This window comes from Bos taurus, chromosome 23 (assembly GCF_002263795.3).
Source record: "Bos taurus isolate L1 Dominette 01449 registration number 42190680 breed Hereford chromosome 23, ARS-UCD2.0, whole genome shotgun sequence".
Taxonomy (NCBI): Eukaryota; Metazoa; Chordata; class Mammalia; order Artiodactyla; family Bovidae; genus Bos; species Bos taurus.
The window spans coordinates 15,205,632-15,222,491 of record NC_037350.1 but is presented as its reverse complement, the minus strand read 5'-3'; the positions used below and the strand labels follow the sequence as shown (position 1 = coordinate 15,222,491).

The window sequence follows — 16,860 nt, the reverse complement described above, 5'->3', positions numbered from 1 at the left end:
GTGGCAATTGATCTGATAAATAACCCTGGAAAGGGATGGAGAAAAAAAACCCCAACAAACTAGCTCTTGCCTGTACCCTAATGGCTCCAAGCTGTCCTGGGAGACATTTCTTTGAAAAGACGCCCTTTCCCCAGTCCCTCAGCTGGGCCATACTCTCTCTTGGCCTCTCCCCATGTGCAGGGACCTATCCCCTCCTCCTTGGTATCTCTGTCTGCAGCAGGGGAGGTGCACGGCTGGGGAACCTCAACCTGAGTGGCTAGTCTATTTCCTCCTCTTCACTCTGTGTCCTGAAGTAGAGGCTGAACACTTAAATGCCTCCTGGGGCTGGGTGCACAATGGACAGCAGTAAGGTGGGCCCTGGGCAGCACAAGAAGGCATGGTTGAGGCTTAAAGGTAAATGAGCATGAAGGCCCCACCTGAAAATGTTCAAATTCAAGTTTCAAACCCTGAGACTTCCTTGGTGGTCCAGCGGTAAAAAATCTACCTTCCAATACAGGGGGTGTGAATTCAGGGAACTAAGATGCCACATGCTGCAGGTCAGCTAAGCCTGTGTGCCCCAACTAGAGAAACCCGTGTGCCACAACAAAGACCGAGCACAGCCAAAAATAAAAAAACGGGAGCCTGCCAACTAGTGTGACCAGGTCTAAGTTTGATCCTGGGCCAGTGTGCGGACTCAGGTGCCTTAAGTGCCCCCATCAAACTTCCTCTCCCAGGATCTGGGGTCCATCCTTCTACCCAAAGGCTTCCTTCCCTGATGTAAATGGGTACCCAGGGTTCACCCGCATGACTGGGGCCTAAAGAACACCAGGCTCGAGGGCTGGGGAGGGACCATCACCCCACAGTCTCTGTCCAGACCTTTGCCGCTCGTGGGGCCTTCGTCTGCCTCCTGTCAGCGCGTCTTGCTGACTGTCAAGGCCTTGCTGGTGTTATGTGACCTCTTGGCTGGCTTCTGTCTGCCTCTCCAGAACCCCTTGGCCATCTTGGGAGGGTGATCTGTAGGGGCTGCCTCAATGGCCCCCTTGCCTCTGGCTTCCTGTTGGGTGGGAAGCATGACTGAGGTGTGAGGGAGTGGGGAGAGGTCACGGCAGGTGCTGCCCTGCCGTGCTCCCCACAGGGTTGGTTTGGGCTCCAACAACACTCACAGCTCTTCTCAAGGTGGTCTTCTGTTTTTGTTTATTTTTATTTGGCTGTGCCAGGTCTAAGTTGCGGCATGTGGGATCGAGTTCCCTGACCAGGGATTGAACCTGGGCTCCCTGCATTAGGAGCACAGAGTACTAGCCACTGGACTTCCCTGGTGGGAAGTCCAATGTGGCCTCTCTGTCTGACATTCCTTCTCCTTGCCTTTAAAAAGTGCCTACAGTTCTCTCCTTTTATAGCCTTGGATGCTGCACTATTCCTTGGGGTTTCCCTACATCTGTCCATACCTTTGTAAATGATAGTCCTTTTGTGCTGAGTTGAATCTTGTCCCACTCTCCTAGATTCATGTCTACCTAGAATCTCAGAAGGTGACTTCCTTTGGAAAGAGGGTCTTTGCAGATGCAATTAGTTAAGATCATACCAACTTGGGGTAGATTCTAGCTCCAAAAGCTGGTGTCCTTCCTTGTAAGAAGGCCATGTACAGACACCTAGAAGGAGGCCATGTGATGATGGAGGCAGCGAGTGGAGTGATGCAGCTGCAAGCCAAGGAATGCCAGGGACTGTCTGCAACCACCAGAAGATGCAAGAGAGGCATGTGACAGTTTTCTGTGAGTCTCCAGAAGGAACTAATCTTGCCAACACCTTGATTTCAGACTTCTGGCTTCCAAAACAGAAAGCGAAGGAAAATTCTGTAGTTCTAGCGTCCAGTTTGTGGTAATTTATTATAGAAGCCCTAGTAAACAAATACATCCTTTATCAAGCTTTCTTTCAATTCTCCGAACTTGAGTGCACCATCTGTTTCCTGTGAGCACCCTGCCTCTAGTTCACTTCATTTCCCAGAGGCTTTCCATTACTCTGAGGCTTCCCAGGTGGCTCAGCATAAAGAACCCACCTGCAATGCAGGAGATGCAGGTTCAATCCCTGGGTCGGGAAGATCCCCTGGAGAGGGAAATGGCAACACACTCCAGTATTCTTGGGCTTCCCAGGTAGCGCTAGTGGTAAAGAACCTGCCTGCCAGTGCAGGAGACGTAAGAGACATGGGTTTGATCCCTGGGTTGGGAAGATCCCCTAGAGAAGGAAATGGCAACCCACTCCAGTATTCTTGCCTGGAGAATGCCATGGACAGAGAAGCCTGGTGGGCTATGGTCCATGGGGTCTCAAAAGAATTGGACACGACTGAGCACGCATGTTCCATTACCCTCAGTGAGTCCCCAGTCCTCACCTAGGTACTTAAGAGCTTCCCCACTAGAGTTCCCTGCTGCTTCTTCACTCCTTTTATTGCCTGGTTCCCACAAATGTGAATCCAGGGATTTCCCTGTGGTCCAGTGGTTAAGACTGTGCTTCGGGGCTTCCCTTCCTCAGCGGTAAAGAATCCACCTGCAGGAGACACAGGTTCGATCCCTGATCTAGGAAGATCCCACAGGCCTCAGAGCAGCTAAGTCCATGTGCCCCAACTACTGAGCTTGCGCTCTAGAGACCAGGAGCCACAACTACTGAAGCCCACGTGCTGCGATTACTGAAACTGAGCACCCTGGAGTCTGTGCTCCGCAACAGGGGAAGCCACTGCAATGAGAAGCCCTCACACCGTGACTAGAGAGTAGCCCCTGCTCGCCACAACCAGAGAAAAGCCCATGCAGCAACAAAGACCCAGTACATCCAAAAATAAATAAATAAAATAATAATAAAAAAAAGACTGCGCTTCCACTGCAGGGGGTGTGGGTTTGATCCCTGGTTGAGGAACTAAGATCCTATGTGCTGAGTGGCATGGCCAAAAACAAACAAACAAAAAAAATGTGAATCCATGGCCCAAGCCCAGCTGGTTTCTTGGCTCCTGACCCTGCTTTGCATTCATCCCCGTCACCTTTTCTGGGTTCCTCCACCCACATCTCATACATCCTTAAGGCAGACTCCAGCCTTTGTCCTCCAGCAGGGAGCTTTCAGGACTCCCCAGCCTGCAGAAACGGACCTTATTAGCTCTTGGTGCCATTACTCTTGCTTCAGGGTCCACACCAGTGGGGTCCACAGGGTGTCCTGTGTGCTTCTCCGCAACTAAACTGCAAGGCCCAGAGAGCCGCACGCCTTCCTGTGAGGTGCCCATGCAGGACACGTGATAATGTGTGTGTAGAATGAGCCTGAAGTGTTTCTGGAAAGGATGCTCCTACTGTACCGCCAGGGGAAGAGGCAGGACTTCCTGGCTCCCGGGGGAACCTGGGTCCACAGCCCTTACCAGCTGGAACCCTTCTGTGACATCACAGTAGGGACAGGGGCCCTGAGTGATGCACACCAAGCAGACTTCTGTGGACTCGGAAAGACACTTCAGAAGGTGGGAAAAGAGAATCCCCCTCTCTCCCCAGTTAGACCTTTCTATTTTCCAGTTCTAGACTGTACAATAGTGAATCTGACTGCTCCCCCTCCCAGAGGTGTGCGTGGGGAGAGAGGGTTTGGGGGTATTCTAATCCTCCAGCCTGGAGGCCCCACGCTGCTTCTCCCGGTCCTTCATCCTCACACCTCATTGAAACCTCCTCTGACTCATGGCTATTCTGAGCCCTCAGCCCGCTCCCCGCCAGCTCTCAATTCCTCCTCTTTTCAGAGAAAATGAAGAGATCCCCTGTGGTAGAGTCTGTCTCTAAGTCCTCGATCCTGCAGGAAGAGAACTTGCCCCAGAAAGAGGCTGAGTAAGTATTGTACTGAGGCAGGGAAGCACTGTCCTTGCATTAAAAAAAAAAAAATCTTTCTCTGAGTCTCTTCTCAACTGATCTGACATTTCCCCCTTTTAGGAAAGGCCAGCACCCCAGGGAGTTCGGATGGGAGGCAGAGCGCAGCCTGGGGGGTCGGCCCTGCCCCTCTGCGGCCCACGTCTCTGAGCCCTGCCTCTGCGGGTGCAGCCTGAGGACCAAGGCCATGCTGCACCCTCGGCCCTCTCCCATCTCCCGCCCAGCCTCTCAGGCGCTCCCCAACTTGTCATCCGGAAGGAAGCCGCTGTCTTTTCTGGGGACTGCATTCAAGTCTCAGTCCTCCCAGAATTCTCTGAAGCCCCAGGTGAACGCCAAGTCCCAGTTGGCCTCTGGGGACAGGTCAAGAGCTTCCTGCAGTGCCACACCACCACGCAGGCTGGTACCCATGGGCATGTGGCCTCAGAGATTTCTTAACCCGCTCTCCAAGTCCTGGCCAGAGGAGCCCCTGCACACCTATATCCCACTGGAAGGGAGCCACTGCCTCAGCCTGGAAGCCCTGTCCCCAATGATGTCACCTGTGGAGGGTGACAAACCCCAGTCCTCTCCACCATTCTGTTTTAAATAAAAATATATTTAGCCAGTTATGGTCTTTCTCTTATAACTACTGAAAGCAGAGTAAGGATCTGTTTTAACTGAGAATATATTTTATCACTCTATTCCAAATTGGGCTTTCTAGGGTCCTGATTGGTGGGTCCATGACTGAAGGTCTTGATGGTCTTTCAGTTATGTCTGCCTGTAACCCTGTGTATGGGGGACACTGTGACCCTTGTATTTTTTTCTGTTGTGTCCAGTTTTGGTGGGCCATGGAGTCAGGTCCACCAGGGTTCAATTTCCATAAACACGATGATGGGATTTTTATTGGAATTGTATTGAATCTACAGATCTGTTTGGTGAGAACTGATATCATTAATCTTCATGAACAGGTTATATCACTTCATTTATTTAGGTCTTTAAATTCTCTCAACAATATTTTATAGTTTCAGTGTAGAGGCCTTATACAGTTTTCATTAGATTTATTCCTAGGCACTGGATGGTTTTGTTGCTGTTGAAAATTTTATTTTTTCATACAGGATTTTTCTAAGTATTGGTGATGGGTATTATAGGAATGGGAGGCCTCTTTAATACCCTTAATTTTTTAAATAACAGCTTTATTGAGATATAATTCACATACTGATGATCAACATGAGTGCTCAGTTATGTCTGACTCTTTGCAACCTCATGGACTGTAGTCCACCAGGCTCCTCTTTCTATGAGATTTACCAGGCAAGAATACTGGAATAGGTTACCATTTCCTCCTCCAGGGGATCTTCCTGACCCAGGGATCAAACCCATGTCCGCTGCATCTCCAGCACTGACAAGCAGATTCTTTACCACTGCGCTACTTGGGAAGTCCAATTCACATACTACACTCACCCATTTAAAAATGTACAATGGCTTTTAGTATATTCATAAATATGTGTAACCATCACAATCAATTTTAAAACATTTTATCACTTCAAAAAGAAGCCTTATTTTCTTTAGCTATTACTTGCCTATTGTACTGTTTTTATAATATCATTTTCTTTTTCTTTTTTTGCTGCTGGTATAGATCTATCTAGGTATATCACTTGTATTCAGTGACTTCATGAAGTACACATATTCTTATAGTTTGTAGATTCTTCTGGATTTTCTTATGTATGATGTCATCTATGAATAATAATATTTTGACCTTCCTCTTTCCAATCTTTCCCCTTTCCAAGTCTTATACGTCTAATATAATGTTGAACAGAACATTGTTGTGAATGGATATCTGTATCTTATACTGATCTGAAGGAGGAAACTTTCACTATTTCATCATTAAATAAGATAATTGCTCTAAGGTTTTGTTTGCAGACAGTCTTTATCAGATTAAGGATGTCCTCTGTAAATGCCGATCATAAATTGGTCATCTGATTTCCAATCCTGAATCTTCCACTTATTAGTCCCTCTATTCTGAGGAAACCACTGACCTTCTCTGGGACTCAGTTTCTCCATCTTAAATGGGGAAAAGAATTTCTACCTTAAAGCTTCTTGTGAAATTGGAAATATTTATGAAGAATAGCTAACCCAAGTAGGTGCTCAATTGAATGTATGGCATTGCATTATATACAGTTTTATTTATCCTCCTCCTCCCCACTCCACCCCCCTCCCCATGAAGTTTTGCTTTGTCTCTCTTGTCCAGTGCTGTATCCCTAGTGTTAAGAACAGTACCTGGCATATAGGAATTGCTTGAAGAAAGAATTTTTGAACATGTTTGGTTGTGCTGGGTCTTTGATGCTTCCAGCTTTCTCTAGTTGCAGAGCTTGGGACTTCTCACCGAGGTGGCTTCTCTTGTGGAGCACAGGCTCTAGACGCATGGGCTTCAGTAGTTATGGCTTGCTGCTTTTAGGGCACACAGGCTTAGCTGCTTCTCCGCATGTGGAATCTTCCCAGACCAGGGATTGAACCCCCGTCCTCTGCATTGGCAGGTAGATTCTTACCTACTGTACCACCAGGCAAGTCCAAGAAAGAAAAGTTTTGATTAATCAATGTCTATTTTCTCTTTTCTGAAACCCTATGGCTATAAAGCATAGTTTGAGAGCCCAGAATTATACTTATCCCTTAGAGAATCACATAATTCTCTTGGGCACTTCCAAAGTTCAGTCCCAACTCTCCTTCTGACTTTTAAAAAGTGTCGTATTTTCCACTTCTAGATTAATCAATTTCTGCAGTCCCTTCTCCGCTAACTTGTTGTACATCAACAATACAGCTCTATGGGCTTCCCTGGTGGTCCAGTGGTTGAGACATTATGCTTCCAGTGAAGGGGGCATGGGTTCGATACCTGGTCAGGGAACTAAGATCCCATATGCCATGCTGTGCAGTCAGATCAATCAATCATTAAAACCTTTGATTTAAAAAATAGAGCTCTGGGGTCAATTCCCAGCATACCAACCTGCGCTGCATGATGGTGGACAAGTCCCTCCCCCTTCTGACCCCTGAGACCTCAGAGGTTTCCTCCAATTGTGGTTCCAATGAGATGTGACACTCAGGGGCTTGCAAATCTCCTGAGAACTTGCTCTGCTTTATCCAAGTTTCTTGTAAGAGCAGCGAAGAAACTGGACGAGCCTTCTAAACAGTGAGGAAGTTCTGAAATCTGGGAGGTGGATGAGGAACTTGCAGCCTGAGGGATGAAGACTGGAGGGCACTTCTGGACACCCCCCAATACTGTCCAGCCCCAGTTTGTGTCAGGACTTTCTTATTCCTGCTGGAATGCCTTCCCATTGCCAGTAAACCCTCTCTACCCTCCAGATTAGGATTTTCAACCTTGGCACCATTAACATTTTGGACCAGATAATTCTTTGTCATGAGGGCTGCCCTGTGTATGGGAGGATGTTTAGAAGCATCTCTGACCTCTACGCTCTAGGTACTAGGAGCACTGCCCACCTACCACACACACATTTTAGTGACTACTAAAAATATCTCTGCTGCTGCTGCTGCTAAGTCGCTTCAGTCGTGTCCGACTCTGTGCGACTCATAGACAGCCAATGCCAAAAGATCTTTCTAAAGCCCCTCTTTTACCAACCTCTCCCAGTTCAAACTGTCTCTCCCACAGTAGGCCTTTCCTGTCTCCCCCAACTTACATTCATCCCCCTGTTCTCAGAACTCTGAACAGCGTGAGTCAGAGCTGTCTCCATCGCAGGGGAGAACAGTATCTAACATCTATGGAGCACTTATCCCATGCTGTTGCACAGACTATCTGGTAGAATCCTCACACCAGACCCAGATGTAGATTACATGTGCGGTCCTCTTCATCATTCAGATACGGGAGCCCAGAGAGATGAAGTCACTTGTCCAAGGTCACATAGGCAGTAAGTGGTGGATGTGGGATTCAAATTCAGGCTGTCTAACTCACCCGTTCATAAACCATTTACTCTATGCCACACGTCATTTCCTCATTTGTTTCCTATGTATTCATCTGCCTCTAAACTCAACTGCAAACCTTTTGAGGGTAGGGACTAAAATACACCTGTGTATTTTTCACAGGGCCAAGCATAGGGCAGGAGAACCAAATAAACTTTAGGGATTGATTTCCTGCCAGTATGGAATTTGAGGCATTAGAAGGCATGAGTATGTGGATAAGATCATGGATTGGGGAGAAGAAATGTTCAATATAAGGTTTAAATATTCATAATATTCATAAAATATTCAGAATATTCATAAAATGCACTGAACATAGTTGCACATCTCAATGAATTTTCACAAACTGAACACACTGTATGTAACCAGCTCCAGAATCAGATCATCATCAACGCAGACGTCTCCCTCATACTCCTTTCCACTTCATCCATTACTTCATCCTCTCTTGAACTAACTACCATCTTGCCTTATGGTAACAGAGATTCATTTCGCCTCTTTTTGTCCTTTTAATAAAGGGAACCAAGGAGTATGTGTCCTTTGGGTTTGGCTTCTTCTGCCCAGCATTGTGAGAACCATCCATGGTGTTTATATAGCAATAGTTTGTTCTTTCTCTTTTCTCGAGAGAGTTCCATTGTGTGAGTATACCAGTTTATTTACTGTTAATGAACATTTGGTAGTTTCCAGTTTGGAGCTATTGTGAGGAGCACTATATGAACATTAGTGGATCTATATCCTTTGGCAAACCCAGTATGCTTTTCTGTTGCAGCAATGCTTACCTATGGAAGTGCTGGGGCATAGGTACGGGTCATGCTTCGACTTTAGTGGATACTGAAAGGATCTCAAAGTTTTTGAATTTGGAGGCTCTTAAAGCACAATCGATGTGCCTCAGCCCCTGGGTGCTGTTTTGAAGAGATGGGAGGAGAAGAGTGGTATGGTCTACTTGGAATCTTCCAGAAGATCACACCTGTATAAGAACCTTCTTTTTAGGAAAATAAAACAGTCAGAGATGAAAGGGATCATTTAGATCTCAAGTCCAAGGCCTTCACTGTGCACAAGGAGAAACAGGCTCAGAGACAAGGGTTGACTGGTCTAAGGTGGTGTGGTTCTAGCCTGGTCTAGAAGCCAAGTGTTTGGATTCTAGATCCCCATTTTGCTATTTGAGTACTTGAGGAGAGCTGCTCACCTGGGAGGTTGTGGGGTGGAACCAGATGCTCCATTGGACCCACCAGGATTCTATATGAAGCATGAGAATCGGGAGGAGGGGAACTGGGGATCTGTCTTGCTCCCTACATTTTCCTTGAGTCTGGGCTAAAGCCAAAGAAAACACAAGCCTGGCTGCTCCTCTCGCAAGGGGAAGTCAAAGTGAGAGGCTTTACAATTAGAGTCTGGAAAATCTTCCAGTTCGCTGCCCCCAGCTCCCCGACCAGGGAGAGGATGGGGTGAGGGGTGAGGGAGGGCCCTGCTGGCAGTAGGGACAGGAATTCCAGGGTCTGGAAACAAGACGGGCTTCTCCCTCAAGGGGCTCACAATATTCGGCAAAACCAGACAGCCTTTGGGCATAGAGCAAAACCCCACTTATTACCTACTGAAATTCCATCCACTAGGATCCTAGCGGGAGGCTTGAGCCCACCTCGAACGGAAGCAGCTAAGCCCACGAGACCACCAGCTGCAGCCTCGGTCCTTACCTGGTGTCCCTATCTGCAGCCCTCAGACTTTCGCATCCTGATCCTGGTCCCCGCTCCACGGTCCACATCCGCCCCGCCTGAAATTCACTTTCTATTTTCACGAAGCGGTTTAAGCTCGACCATCCCGAGGGAATAGAAGGTGTTCCCCTACCTTGCCCCAACTTCTCTTATCTCACACCTCCTTCCCAGGTCCAGAGGTCCACCAGGTAGATGAGACCTAAGAGAAGGATAAAAGAGAGGAGCTTGCTTCTCTGCAAACTCTTCTGCCACCCCCTCTTCCCTCCCCAACCATTTGCCTTCCCGCCCTGGCTCCCGCGCCGGGCTGGGGCGCCAACTAAATCTGATCAAAATGCAATTGCCAAGTCGTTAAGGTATTTGAATTAAAAAAAAAAAAGAAAAAAAAACTCCCGAGAAAGAAAGTATTTGATGGCTAATAATCTCATTTCAATATAATGGGACCTTCTTCTGCAGAGAGCAAGACAGGTTAAGAGATATAATTATGACTTTGCAAACTCTCTCCCAAGCGCGGGAGACGCGCTGACAGGTCTGCGCGCGGCTGCGCCCGACTCCGCTCGCTCAGAGGGTAGACGCTTTGTCTGCAGGGCCCGTTAAAGAGACACAGTCCTTTTTCTCCCCACCCCACCCCCTGCCTCGGCCTACATTGCAATTTAACTGTCAGCCGCGTCCTCACCCCAGGATCAGCTCTGAGTCCCACGCGAGGATCGGGGGTGGGGTGGAAGACCGGACTGGGGGAGGGGGAGAAGGAGAGCGAAGGGCCGAGTGTCAAACGCTGCCCCCAGGAACTCGGAGCTGGGCTTGCAAACCCGCTCCCTTAGTGGGCTCTTTAAGGTCGCGTCTATACTGTAGGGTCCGAGTGGAGCAATGGTTGGGCGGAGTGGTGGTGCTGGTGGCGGCGGTGGTAATTCAGGCCGCTCAGATTTATCTATCGCCCGTCTCCAAAGTAGCCCTTCTTGAAGCACCCCAAAGGAACGGATTCCTTCCTGGTAGAATCGCTCGGTTTCAGCTGGCGGAAAGGAACCGAATTAGGGAGATGGGGAGAAATGGCGTTGATGCTGTTCATAGCTACCTTTCCCCTACACTATAAACTTTCCCCCCTCCCCTTTACTATATTGGGAGGGGAAAAAATTTAAAAAAAACCCAACTCATTGGAAGCCCGGATAGGAAATCCTTGAAGAAAGATTTTCTCGGTGTCACATGTCGCCCCCTTCAAGAAAAATTGAGAGAGAAAATCTCTAATGCGGAGTCTACGTGTGTGCGGGGTGGGTATTGCGAGGAGGCAAAACGACAGGCTCAGCACCATTAGAGAGTTTGATTGCAGTTCGGGTCAAGAGACTAGGGGACAGTCGATGCCAGGAATTGGAGAGGTGTTTGAACCGCGGCAGCCGATGAGCTTAGCGGCGCAGCGGTGCCAAGGGACCCTGGGCCCTTACTTGGAAAGGTGGGCGAGCGGCTGTGCGCGCGAGTGCGCACGTTCGTGAGCACTGCTCCGGGGAGAGTCCTGCGCTCCCAACCCGGCCAATAGTTGGAGCCGGAAAGCGAACGCAGGGAAAGAACGCACTCAACACAGACCGACAGACAGACACTCTTGTCCCGAGAGAAGGAGTCGGGGCTAAAGGGGACCGGAAGCCTGTGGAGTTCCCGGTCTTCGCTTGTCCCCGGCGCTCTCGAAGCAGACAGGAGACTGATTCTGGCTATTTCCCGCCGATCTCGGCTCCGCCCAGCTTTGCGCGGAAAGAATTCGAAGGAAGCGGGTACGTCACCGCCCCTCCTCGGCACTCCGACCCCCTCGAACGGTGGCCTGGAGGACGCCGGCCACGTGGCCGCAAGGGGGTGAGGCTCCGGCGAACCCTGGGGCCACTTTGACGGGCGGGGCCGGCAGGCCTAGAGGCGCCGCGACCCCTCTTCTCCAACTGGTGAGGCCGTGGAACCGGGGTCCCAGGACTCCCTCTAGTCTTCGCGCCCGGCCCCGAGGACTGTTCGAGACGCCTTGTCGCACACCAGCCACGGCGAGTCCCTAGAGTCACTCGCGCAGCAGTAAAAATGAGGTTGGCACTGTCGCGTCCTGCGTGGACCGCACACCTGGCGCCGTATCCTCGAAGGGCGGTTTGTAAGCGAGAGGAGTCGTCCTCGCTCGCCCGACGGCTCCCCCTGGTGGTCCGGGTGGCAGGTTTCCCCAGAGGCAGAGGACTTGGGGGAGAACCAGGCCTCCGAGAAAGAGAGAAGCGATGCTCACCTGGTCGGCCTGGGCTGGGCGCCCGCCCCAGCATTTGCCGTCCCTCCGGTTTCGTCGGGCCCCGGGTGGCCATACCCTGCTGTAGCACCCTTAGCTTCTCCCGTCGCGCACCGCAGGATGGAGAGGGGGGCGTTTCTGGAAGCAGCACTCCCCACGCTGCTCCACTCACTAGGCAATACTTTGCTAGGCTGCTTTCTGACACCCCTGCCCATTTTCCTCTCGGTGTTTAATGATCCAATAGGACTGAGGCCTGGCGCGCTGCCGCCACAGGGGACCGTGGCTGCCGGGAGCCCACGCGGCCGCGCGGGACTCGGCTGGGATTCCCCGGGTGGCGGGTCGGGCTGGGGGCCGGAGCTGATGGCTCTGGGGGCGGAGGCAGTTCGGGGCGCCGAGGACGGCGGGCTGGGGTCCCGGCCCGGTGGGGGGCGCCGGGGAAGGCGGGCGCGGGCCGGGCACGCCGCCGGCGGGGTCAGGGGCGAAGGGGCAGGCGGAGGGCAGCGCGCGGGGAGCCGGCGCGGCGTCTCGGGTTACGCGGCCCAGCCCTCCCACCCGCAGCTCGGGCGCGGGGCCCCGGGCGGACTCGGGCCGTCCCCCGCTGTTTGCATTTCTCTGGCAGGCGGCGGGGCTTGGGTTGAAAGGAATCGCCTCCATTTGGAACGTTGTTTATTTTTCTTAACTAGCCAGCGCCGACAGACGACCCCGAAAGCACGGCGGCCGGACCCGGCCGAGCCCTCGCTGGGAAGGGGGTCAGGACCGGGGGGGCGGCCCGACGAGAGGGGAGGCGCAAGCCTCAGCCAGGGGAATGCGCCCGGGTCCCCTCCCGGCCGACTGGGGGGAAGGGTCGCGGAGGAGCCGAGAAAGACTTTCTTCTGTGTAGGAAAACCTGCTTTCTCCTGTCGCAATTACCTTCGCTTTGACCTTGCACCAGGCGGGGCGGGCGAAGTGGTTAAGCTTTCTGGCTTTGGGGTCCCGCCGCCTTGGGTTTCAGTTCCGCTTCCTTCATTTTTTTTTTTTTTTTTTAGCTCCGTGACCTTGAGTTAGCCGTCTTTGTGACTCAGTTTCCCTAGTTCTCAAATGGTATAACGTAGTGCTTAGCGGTTTGGGATGTTGTAAGGACTAAATGAATTCCTTCACATAAACCCTTAGCGCTGGGCCTGGAACTTGTCAAGAGCTCAGGAGACGTTAGTCTCGGTCGTCGGGGCGGTGGACGGTGGTCGGTGCCCTGTCCAGGCGAGGGTGAGTGAAGGGTGGTTGGGGGGGGGGGGTTGCAGCCAGCAGACGTGAGGCCCACCGGGAAGAGGCTCGGGCTGGAGGCCCACGACTCTCGAGCTCCGGGGAGAGGTGCGGGCTGGGGAAGAGTTCTGAGCGTTTTGACATGAAATGAATAAAATGCAAATGATATTCAAAGCCAGATGCTAATGAGGATATATCCTTTGAGCGTCCACAGCCCCGGCAGTGCCCAGAACAGTGGCGGAGCTGGTGTGAACTCAGAGATGGTGTGAACTCAGAGATGGGCAGGGTCCTGCAGCCGGGGACTTGTGTGTGTGTGTGTGTGTGTGTGTGTGTGTGTGTGTGTCGGCGCGCGCCTGCTCCGGAATGTGCGTAGCCGGCTCCGGGTGTGCTCGCGCCGTCATGAAAATGAGGTCAGGGAAGGTCGTTCCACTCTGCAGCATAAATCAAGGAGGAAAGGAGAATGGATGTGAGAGACAGTCCCCGGAGACCGCCTCGAGAGAGGCTGAGCGAGGGAAGCGGGAGGGGGAAAAGTTCTGCGGAGATTGGGCGAGAAGCGGGCCCAGGAGCTCGCCCTCCCCGCGCTTCCCGCCCCGAGGGTCCCTTCTCTGGAGCTGCGGCGCCGGGACTCAGGCGAGATCGCGCCTTTAATACCCGTATCCTCCCCCCTCCCCAGGCTCCCAACACTTTTCCCTCGGTACCTCCCCCCCCAACCCCCTCATTTAAATGTCCTCATCGAAGAGCTCTTTGTGTGGATGGTGAAGCTCCTTGCACCCAGCCTCTTCAGGAGCATGTCTGTGCCCCCGAGCACACGCCAGTTGCACTCGTAATCGCACACTTGTTACTCGCGCACAAGCGTCGGGGCTCCCCGGCGCGGGGAGGCGGGTGGTGGGGCGTCCTTCGGGGATCGGAATCCAACGCCTTGGAGCGGGCTGCTCTCCTCTGTCCGCGCCGAAGGATTCCGGCCCCGCATTCTTTCTCCACGCACTCCGCTTCCCCGGTCTCGCTGACACTCACTACCGCGATCCTTCGGCCTCTCTGGCGCTCCGCTTTCCACCAGCCGCCAGGGGAGCGTGGTGCTCTAGGAAAGTGTTTTCCTGCGCGCTATCCTGTGACCCCCAACCCGGAATCTCCGGGGGCTCAGGCTGTCCTGGGCCGGAACGGAGGCACAGGTTCCAGGCGACCTGCCTCTCAGGGAAAGGGGGACCAGCCCGGTATGGGGAGAGGGGTAGAAAGGGGTATCTCTTCCTTCTTTCTTTGAACTCCAGGCCCAGAGGGCTGAAAGGAGGGCAGGGCACAGTGAAGAAGGACCACAGTTCCCAGCGCCTCTGTGGAGCCCGGGGAATTTGCTCTTCGCTGGTATGATGGATACCCCCAGCTCCAAGAACCGGAAGAAAGAGCATGGACTGGATGGCTCCCACACTCCGATCAGATTTTTTCCCCCATCACATCCTCCTTATGAAAATAACAACAACGATGCTTAAAGGCTGTATGGTAGGCAAAAAATCAGAACACAGTAATATACATTGAATTAAATTTACAGAGAGCTGTCACCATCAAGAGTCTTCCTTGAGCCTCCACGTTTTGTAGATTAATTAATTAGGTCATACAGTCATTCATCAAATATTTAGTGAGCTCCTACTAAGTGACAGAAGAACAGAATGCCAAGAGCCTGGCCCTCCCTGCACTTACATTCTCCTGGGACAGAAAGATAGTAAACATAAACTCAGACATATAATCCGCTGTTAGGCTGGGTAGCCCTGTGTGCTGTGAAGGAAAGATTAAGGTTAGGGGTTAGAAAGGTCCTCTCTGGGGAGAAGGCAGGGACCTGAGTGAAGTCGGGGAATGAGCCATGCCAGCCTCTGGAGGGAGAAGGTCCAGGCAGAGGGACTGGCCAGTGCAGAGATGGAGATGTGGAAAGTGCCTGCTTTGCAGCCTGACAGGGAGGGGAGAGGGAGGAGGTGAGATGGAAGGTTAGGCCTAGCTTTGTAGGTCTGGGAGGGGGGGTTGGGATTATATATACTAGGTGTGATTGGGAAGCCGTTTGAGAATTTTATTTAAAAAGGACCGACACAACTTGCGTTTTATAAAATAAAGATGGCATTTAATTACCTTATCCAAGTTCTCCAGGTGTGTGAGTTCCTTAACTCAGACCTCCAGCTTGTCTCAGTCCAACATGTCAAAGATACATGCCCAAGCGAGACTGCCCCAGAACGAGCCAAAAGACATCTTGAACGGTACCCCCTTCCTCCCACCCATAACTTTTAGGAAGATGTCCAGAATGGGGCAGTGGCTAGGGGCTCTAAATCTGCCAGCTGGGTCAGATTTCTCAGCCTCGAAGGATTCCTGACTCCCCATCCCAGCTGTTGCCTCTGCTTTACCTACCCTGGGTATTTTCCGGGCTGTGGAGACTGTGAGGGCCACTCTGGAGCGAGAAGGGAAGACCCAGTCTCGCCGCGACGCTCGAATTCCGCTGCTCGGGCTGCAGAATTCTTTCTCCCCGGTGAGTGAGTCTCCCTGTGCTCACAGCCTGCACCGTGGTCCCACACCGCCTCCCGGTGGCCAATGAAGATACTGCAGCAGGAGTCGGTGTTGGGTGCAGAACAGTCCCAGAGACCGCAGAGGGCGCCGGAGCAGGCTTACTGCGGGTTTACGAGGGGCCAGGTGCCACGCAAGGCGCTTCACTTAATCTGTTTAACCATCAAAGTAACTTCGGGAGACAGAGTTACCATATCCCTAACTATACAGACGAGGAAACTGAGGACAAGAGAGGCAGTGTGCTTTGTCTGAACATGAAAGTGAAAGTCGTGTCTGACTCTTTGCGACCCCATGGACTATACAGTCCATGGAATTCTCCAGGCCAGAATACTGGAGTGGGTAGCCTTTCCCTTCTCCAGGCGATCTTCCCAACTCAGTGATCGAACCCAGGACTCCCGCATTGCGGGCAATTCTTTACCAGCTGAGCCCCAAGGGAAGCCCAAGAATATTGGAGTGGGTAGCCTATCTCTTCTCCAGCCGATCTTCCCGACCCAGGAATCGAATTGGGGTCTCCTGCATTGCAGGCAGATTCTTTACCAGTTGAGCTATCAGGGAAGCCCTGTCTGAGACCGTAGAGATAGTAAATTGCAGAGTGACTTAGTTTTGTGCTATCTCTGGGTGACAGGGTATGCTAAGAGACAAATACTGGCCTCCATCCTAGGGAGCTCGCCCTCCCTTTAGCCCTAAAGAATCAGCTAGAAAATGCCTTTAGCAGGTGCACTGAGCTTCCAAATCTGTGTCTGGGAATGTTCAGAGGTTTTCCCCTCTTTTCAGGTCTGAGCCCATTTCAGAGGGGTCCATGGTCGGCAGGTTGAGGCCAGATCAGGCACAGCTGCACAACTCTGTCCTGCCTGCTGCATGGTCAGGGGTCTCTGTCCCCTCTCTGAGACTCGGGCTGGTTGAGCACCCTTGTCCCTGACGGGGAAAAGCAAAGTGCTCTGAGTGGGTAGCTCGTAAACCATTGGCAGTACAGAGGAAGGGAAGGCAGGGGGTGACAATGCTGAGCCCACTCAGTGCTCCTTCTCTATCTTGAGTCCCAGGGTCAGGAGACCCCTGATTAACATCGAGGCCCCCTCTTCTCAGGGCTCTGGAACTGCTCAAGCTGGTTTTACACCTGCAGCCAGTGGGGAAAGGACGCCTGGGCAGAGAGAGTCTGCCACTCCAGAGGAAACGTGGGCGCCGTTCGCCATCTTCTGCTGCCCCCTAGTGGGCTAGGATATGGCTGCCACCTCCAGCCTCCTTCTCACTCGGCGGTTTAGCCTTCCCGTCTTCTCACTTTTCTTCCCAGGACCAGAAGCCAAACAGGTTTCCTAGGAAGGAGATGTGAAACTTCTGGGAAGGTTTGGCCACCCCGACCTGTGTCCAC

The 16,860-nt window shown here is 52.0% G+C and overlaps 1 protein-coding gene and 1 long non-coding RNA gene across 2 annotated transcripts; one reads left to right on the top strand and one right to left on the bottom strand.

Moving 5' to 3' along the window:
• The first annotated feature begins 3,362 nt into the window (after nt 1-3,362).
• On the top strand, nt 3,363-4,452 carry LOC112443770 (uncharacterized). The gene is made up of 3 exons (XM_024983910.2): nt 3,363-3,460; nt 3,728-3,812; nt 3,915-4,452. Exons 2-3 carry the CDS (start codon nt 3,733-3,735, stop codon nt 4,435-4,437), a joined length of 603 nt encoding a protein of 200 aa, XP_024839678.1. The 5' UTR covers nt 3,363-3,460; nt 3,728-3,732; the 3' UTR covers nt 4,438-4,452.
• Nucleotides 4,453-5,982: 1,530 nt separating this feature from the next.
• On the bottom strand, nt 5,983-10,149 carry LOC132343613 (uncharacterized). Its single transcript, XR_009492531.1, has 2 exons — nt 8,564-10,149; nt 5,983-6,373 (listed from the first exon to the last, which is right to left on the bottom strand). It is a non-coding gene; the product is annotated as an uncharacterized lncRNA (long non-coding RNA).
• Nucleotides 10,150-16,860: the final 6,711 nt, after the last annotated feature.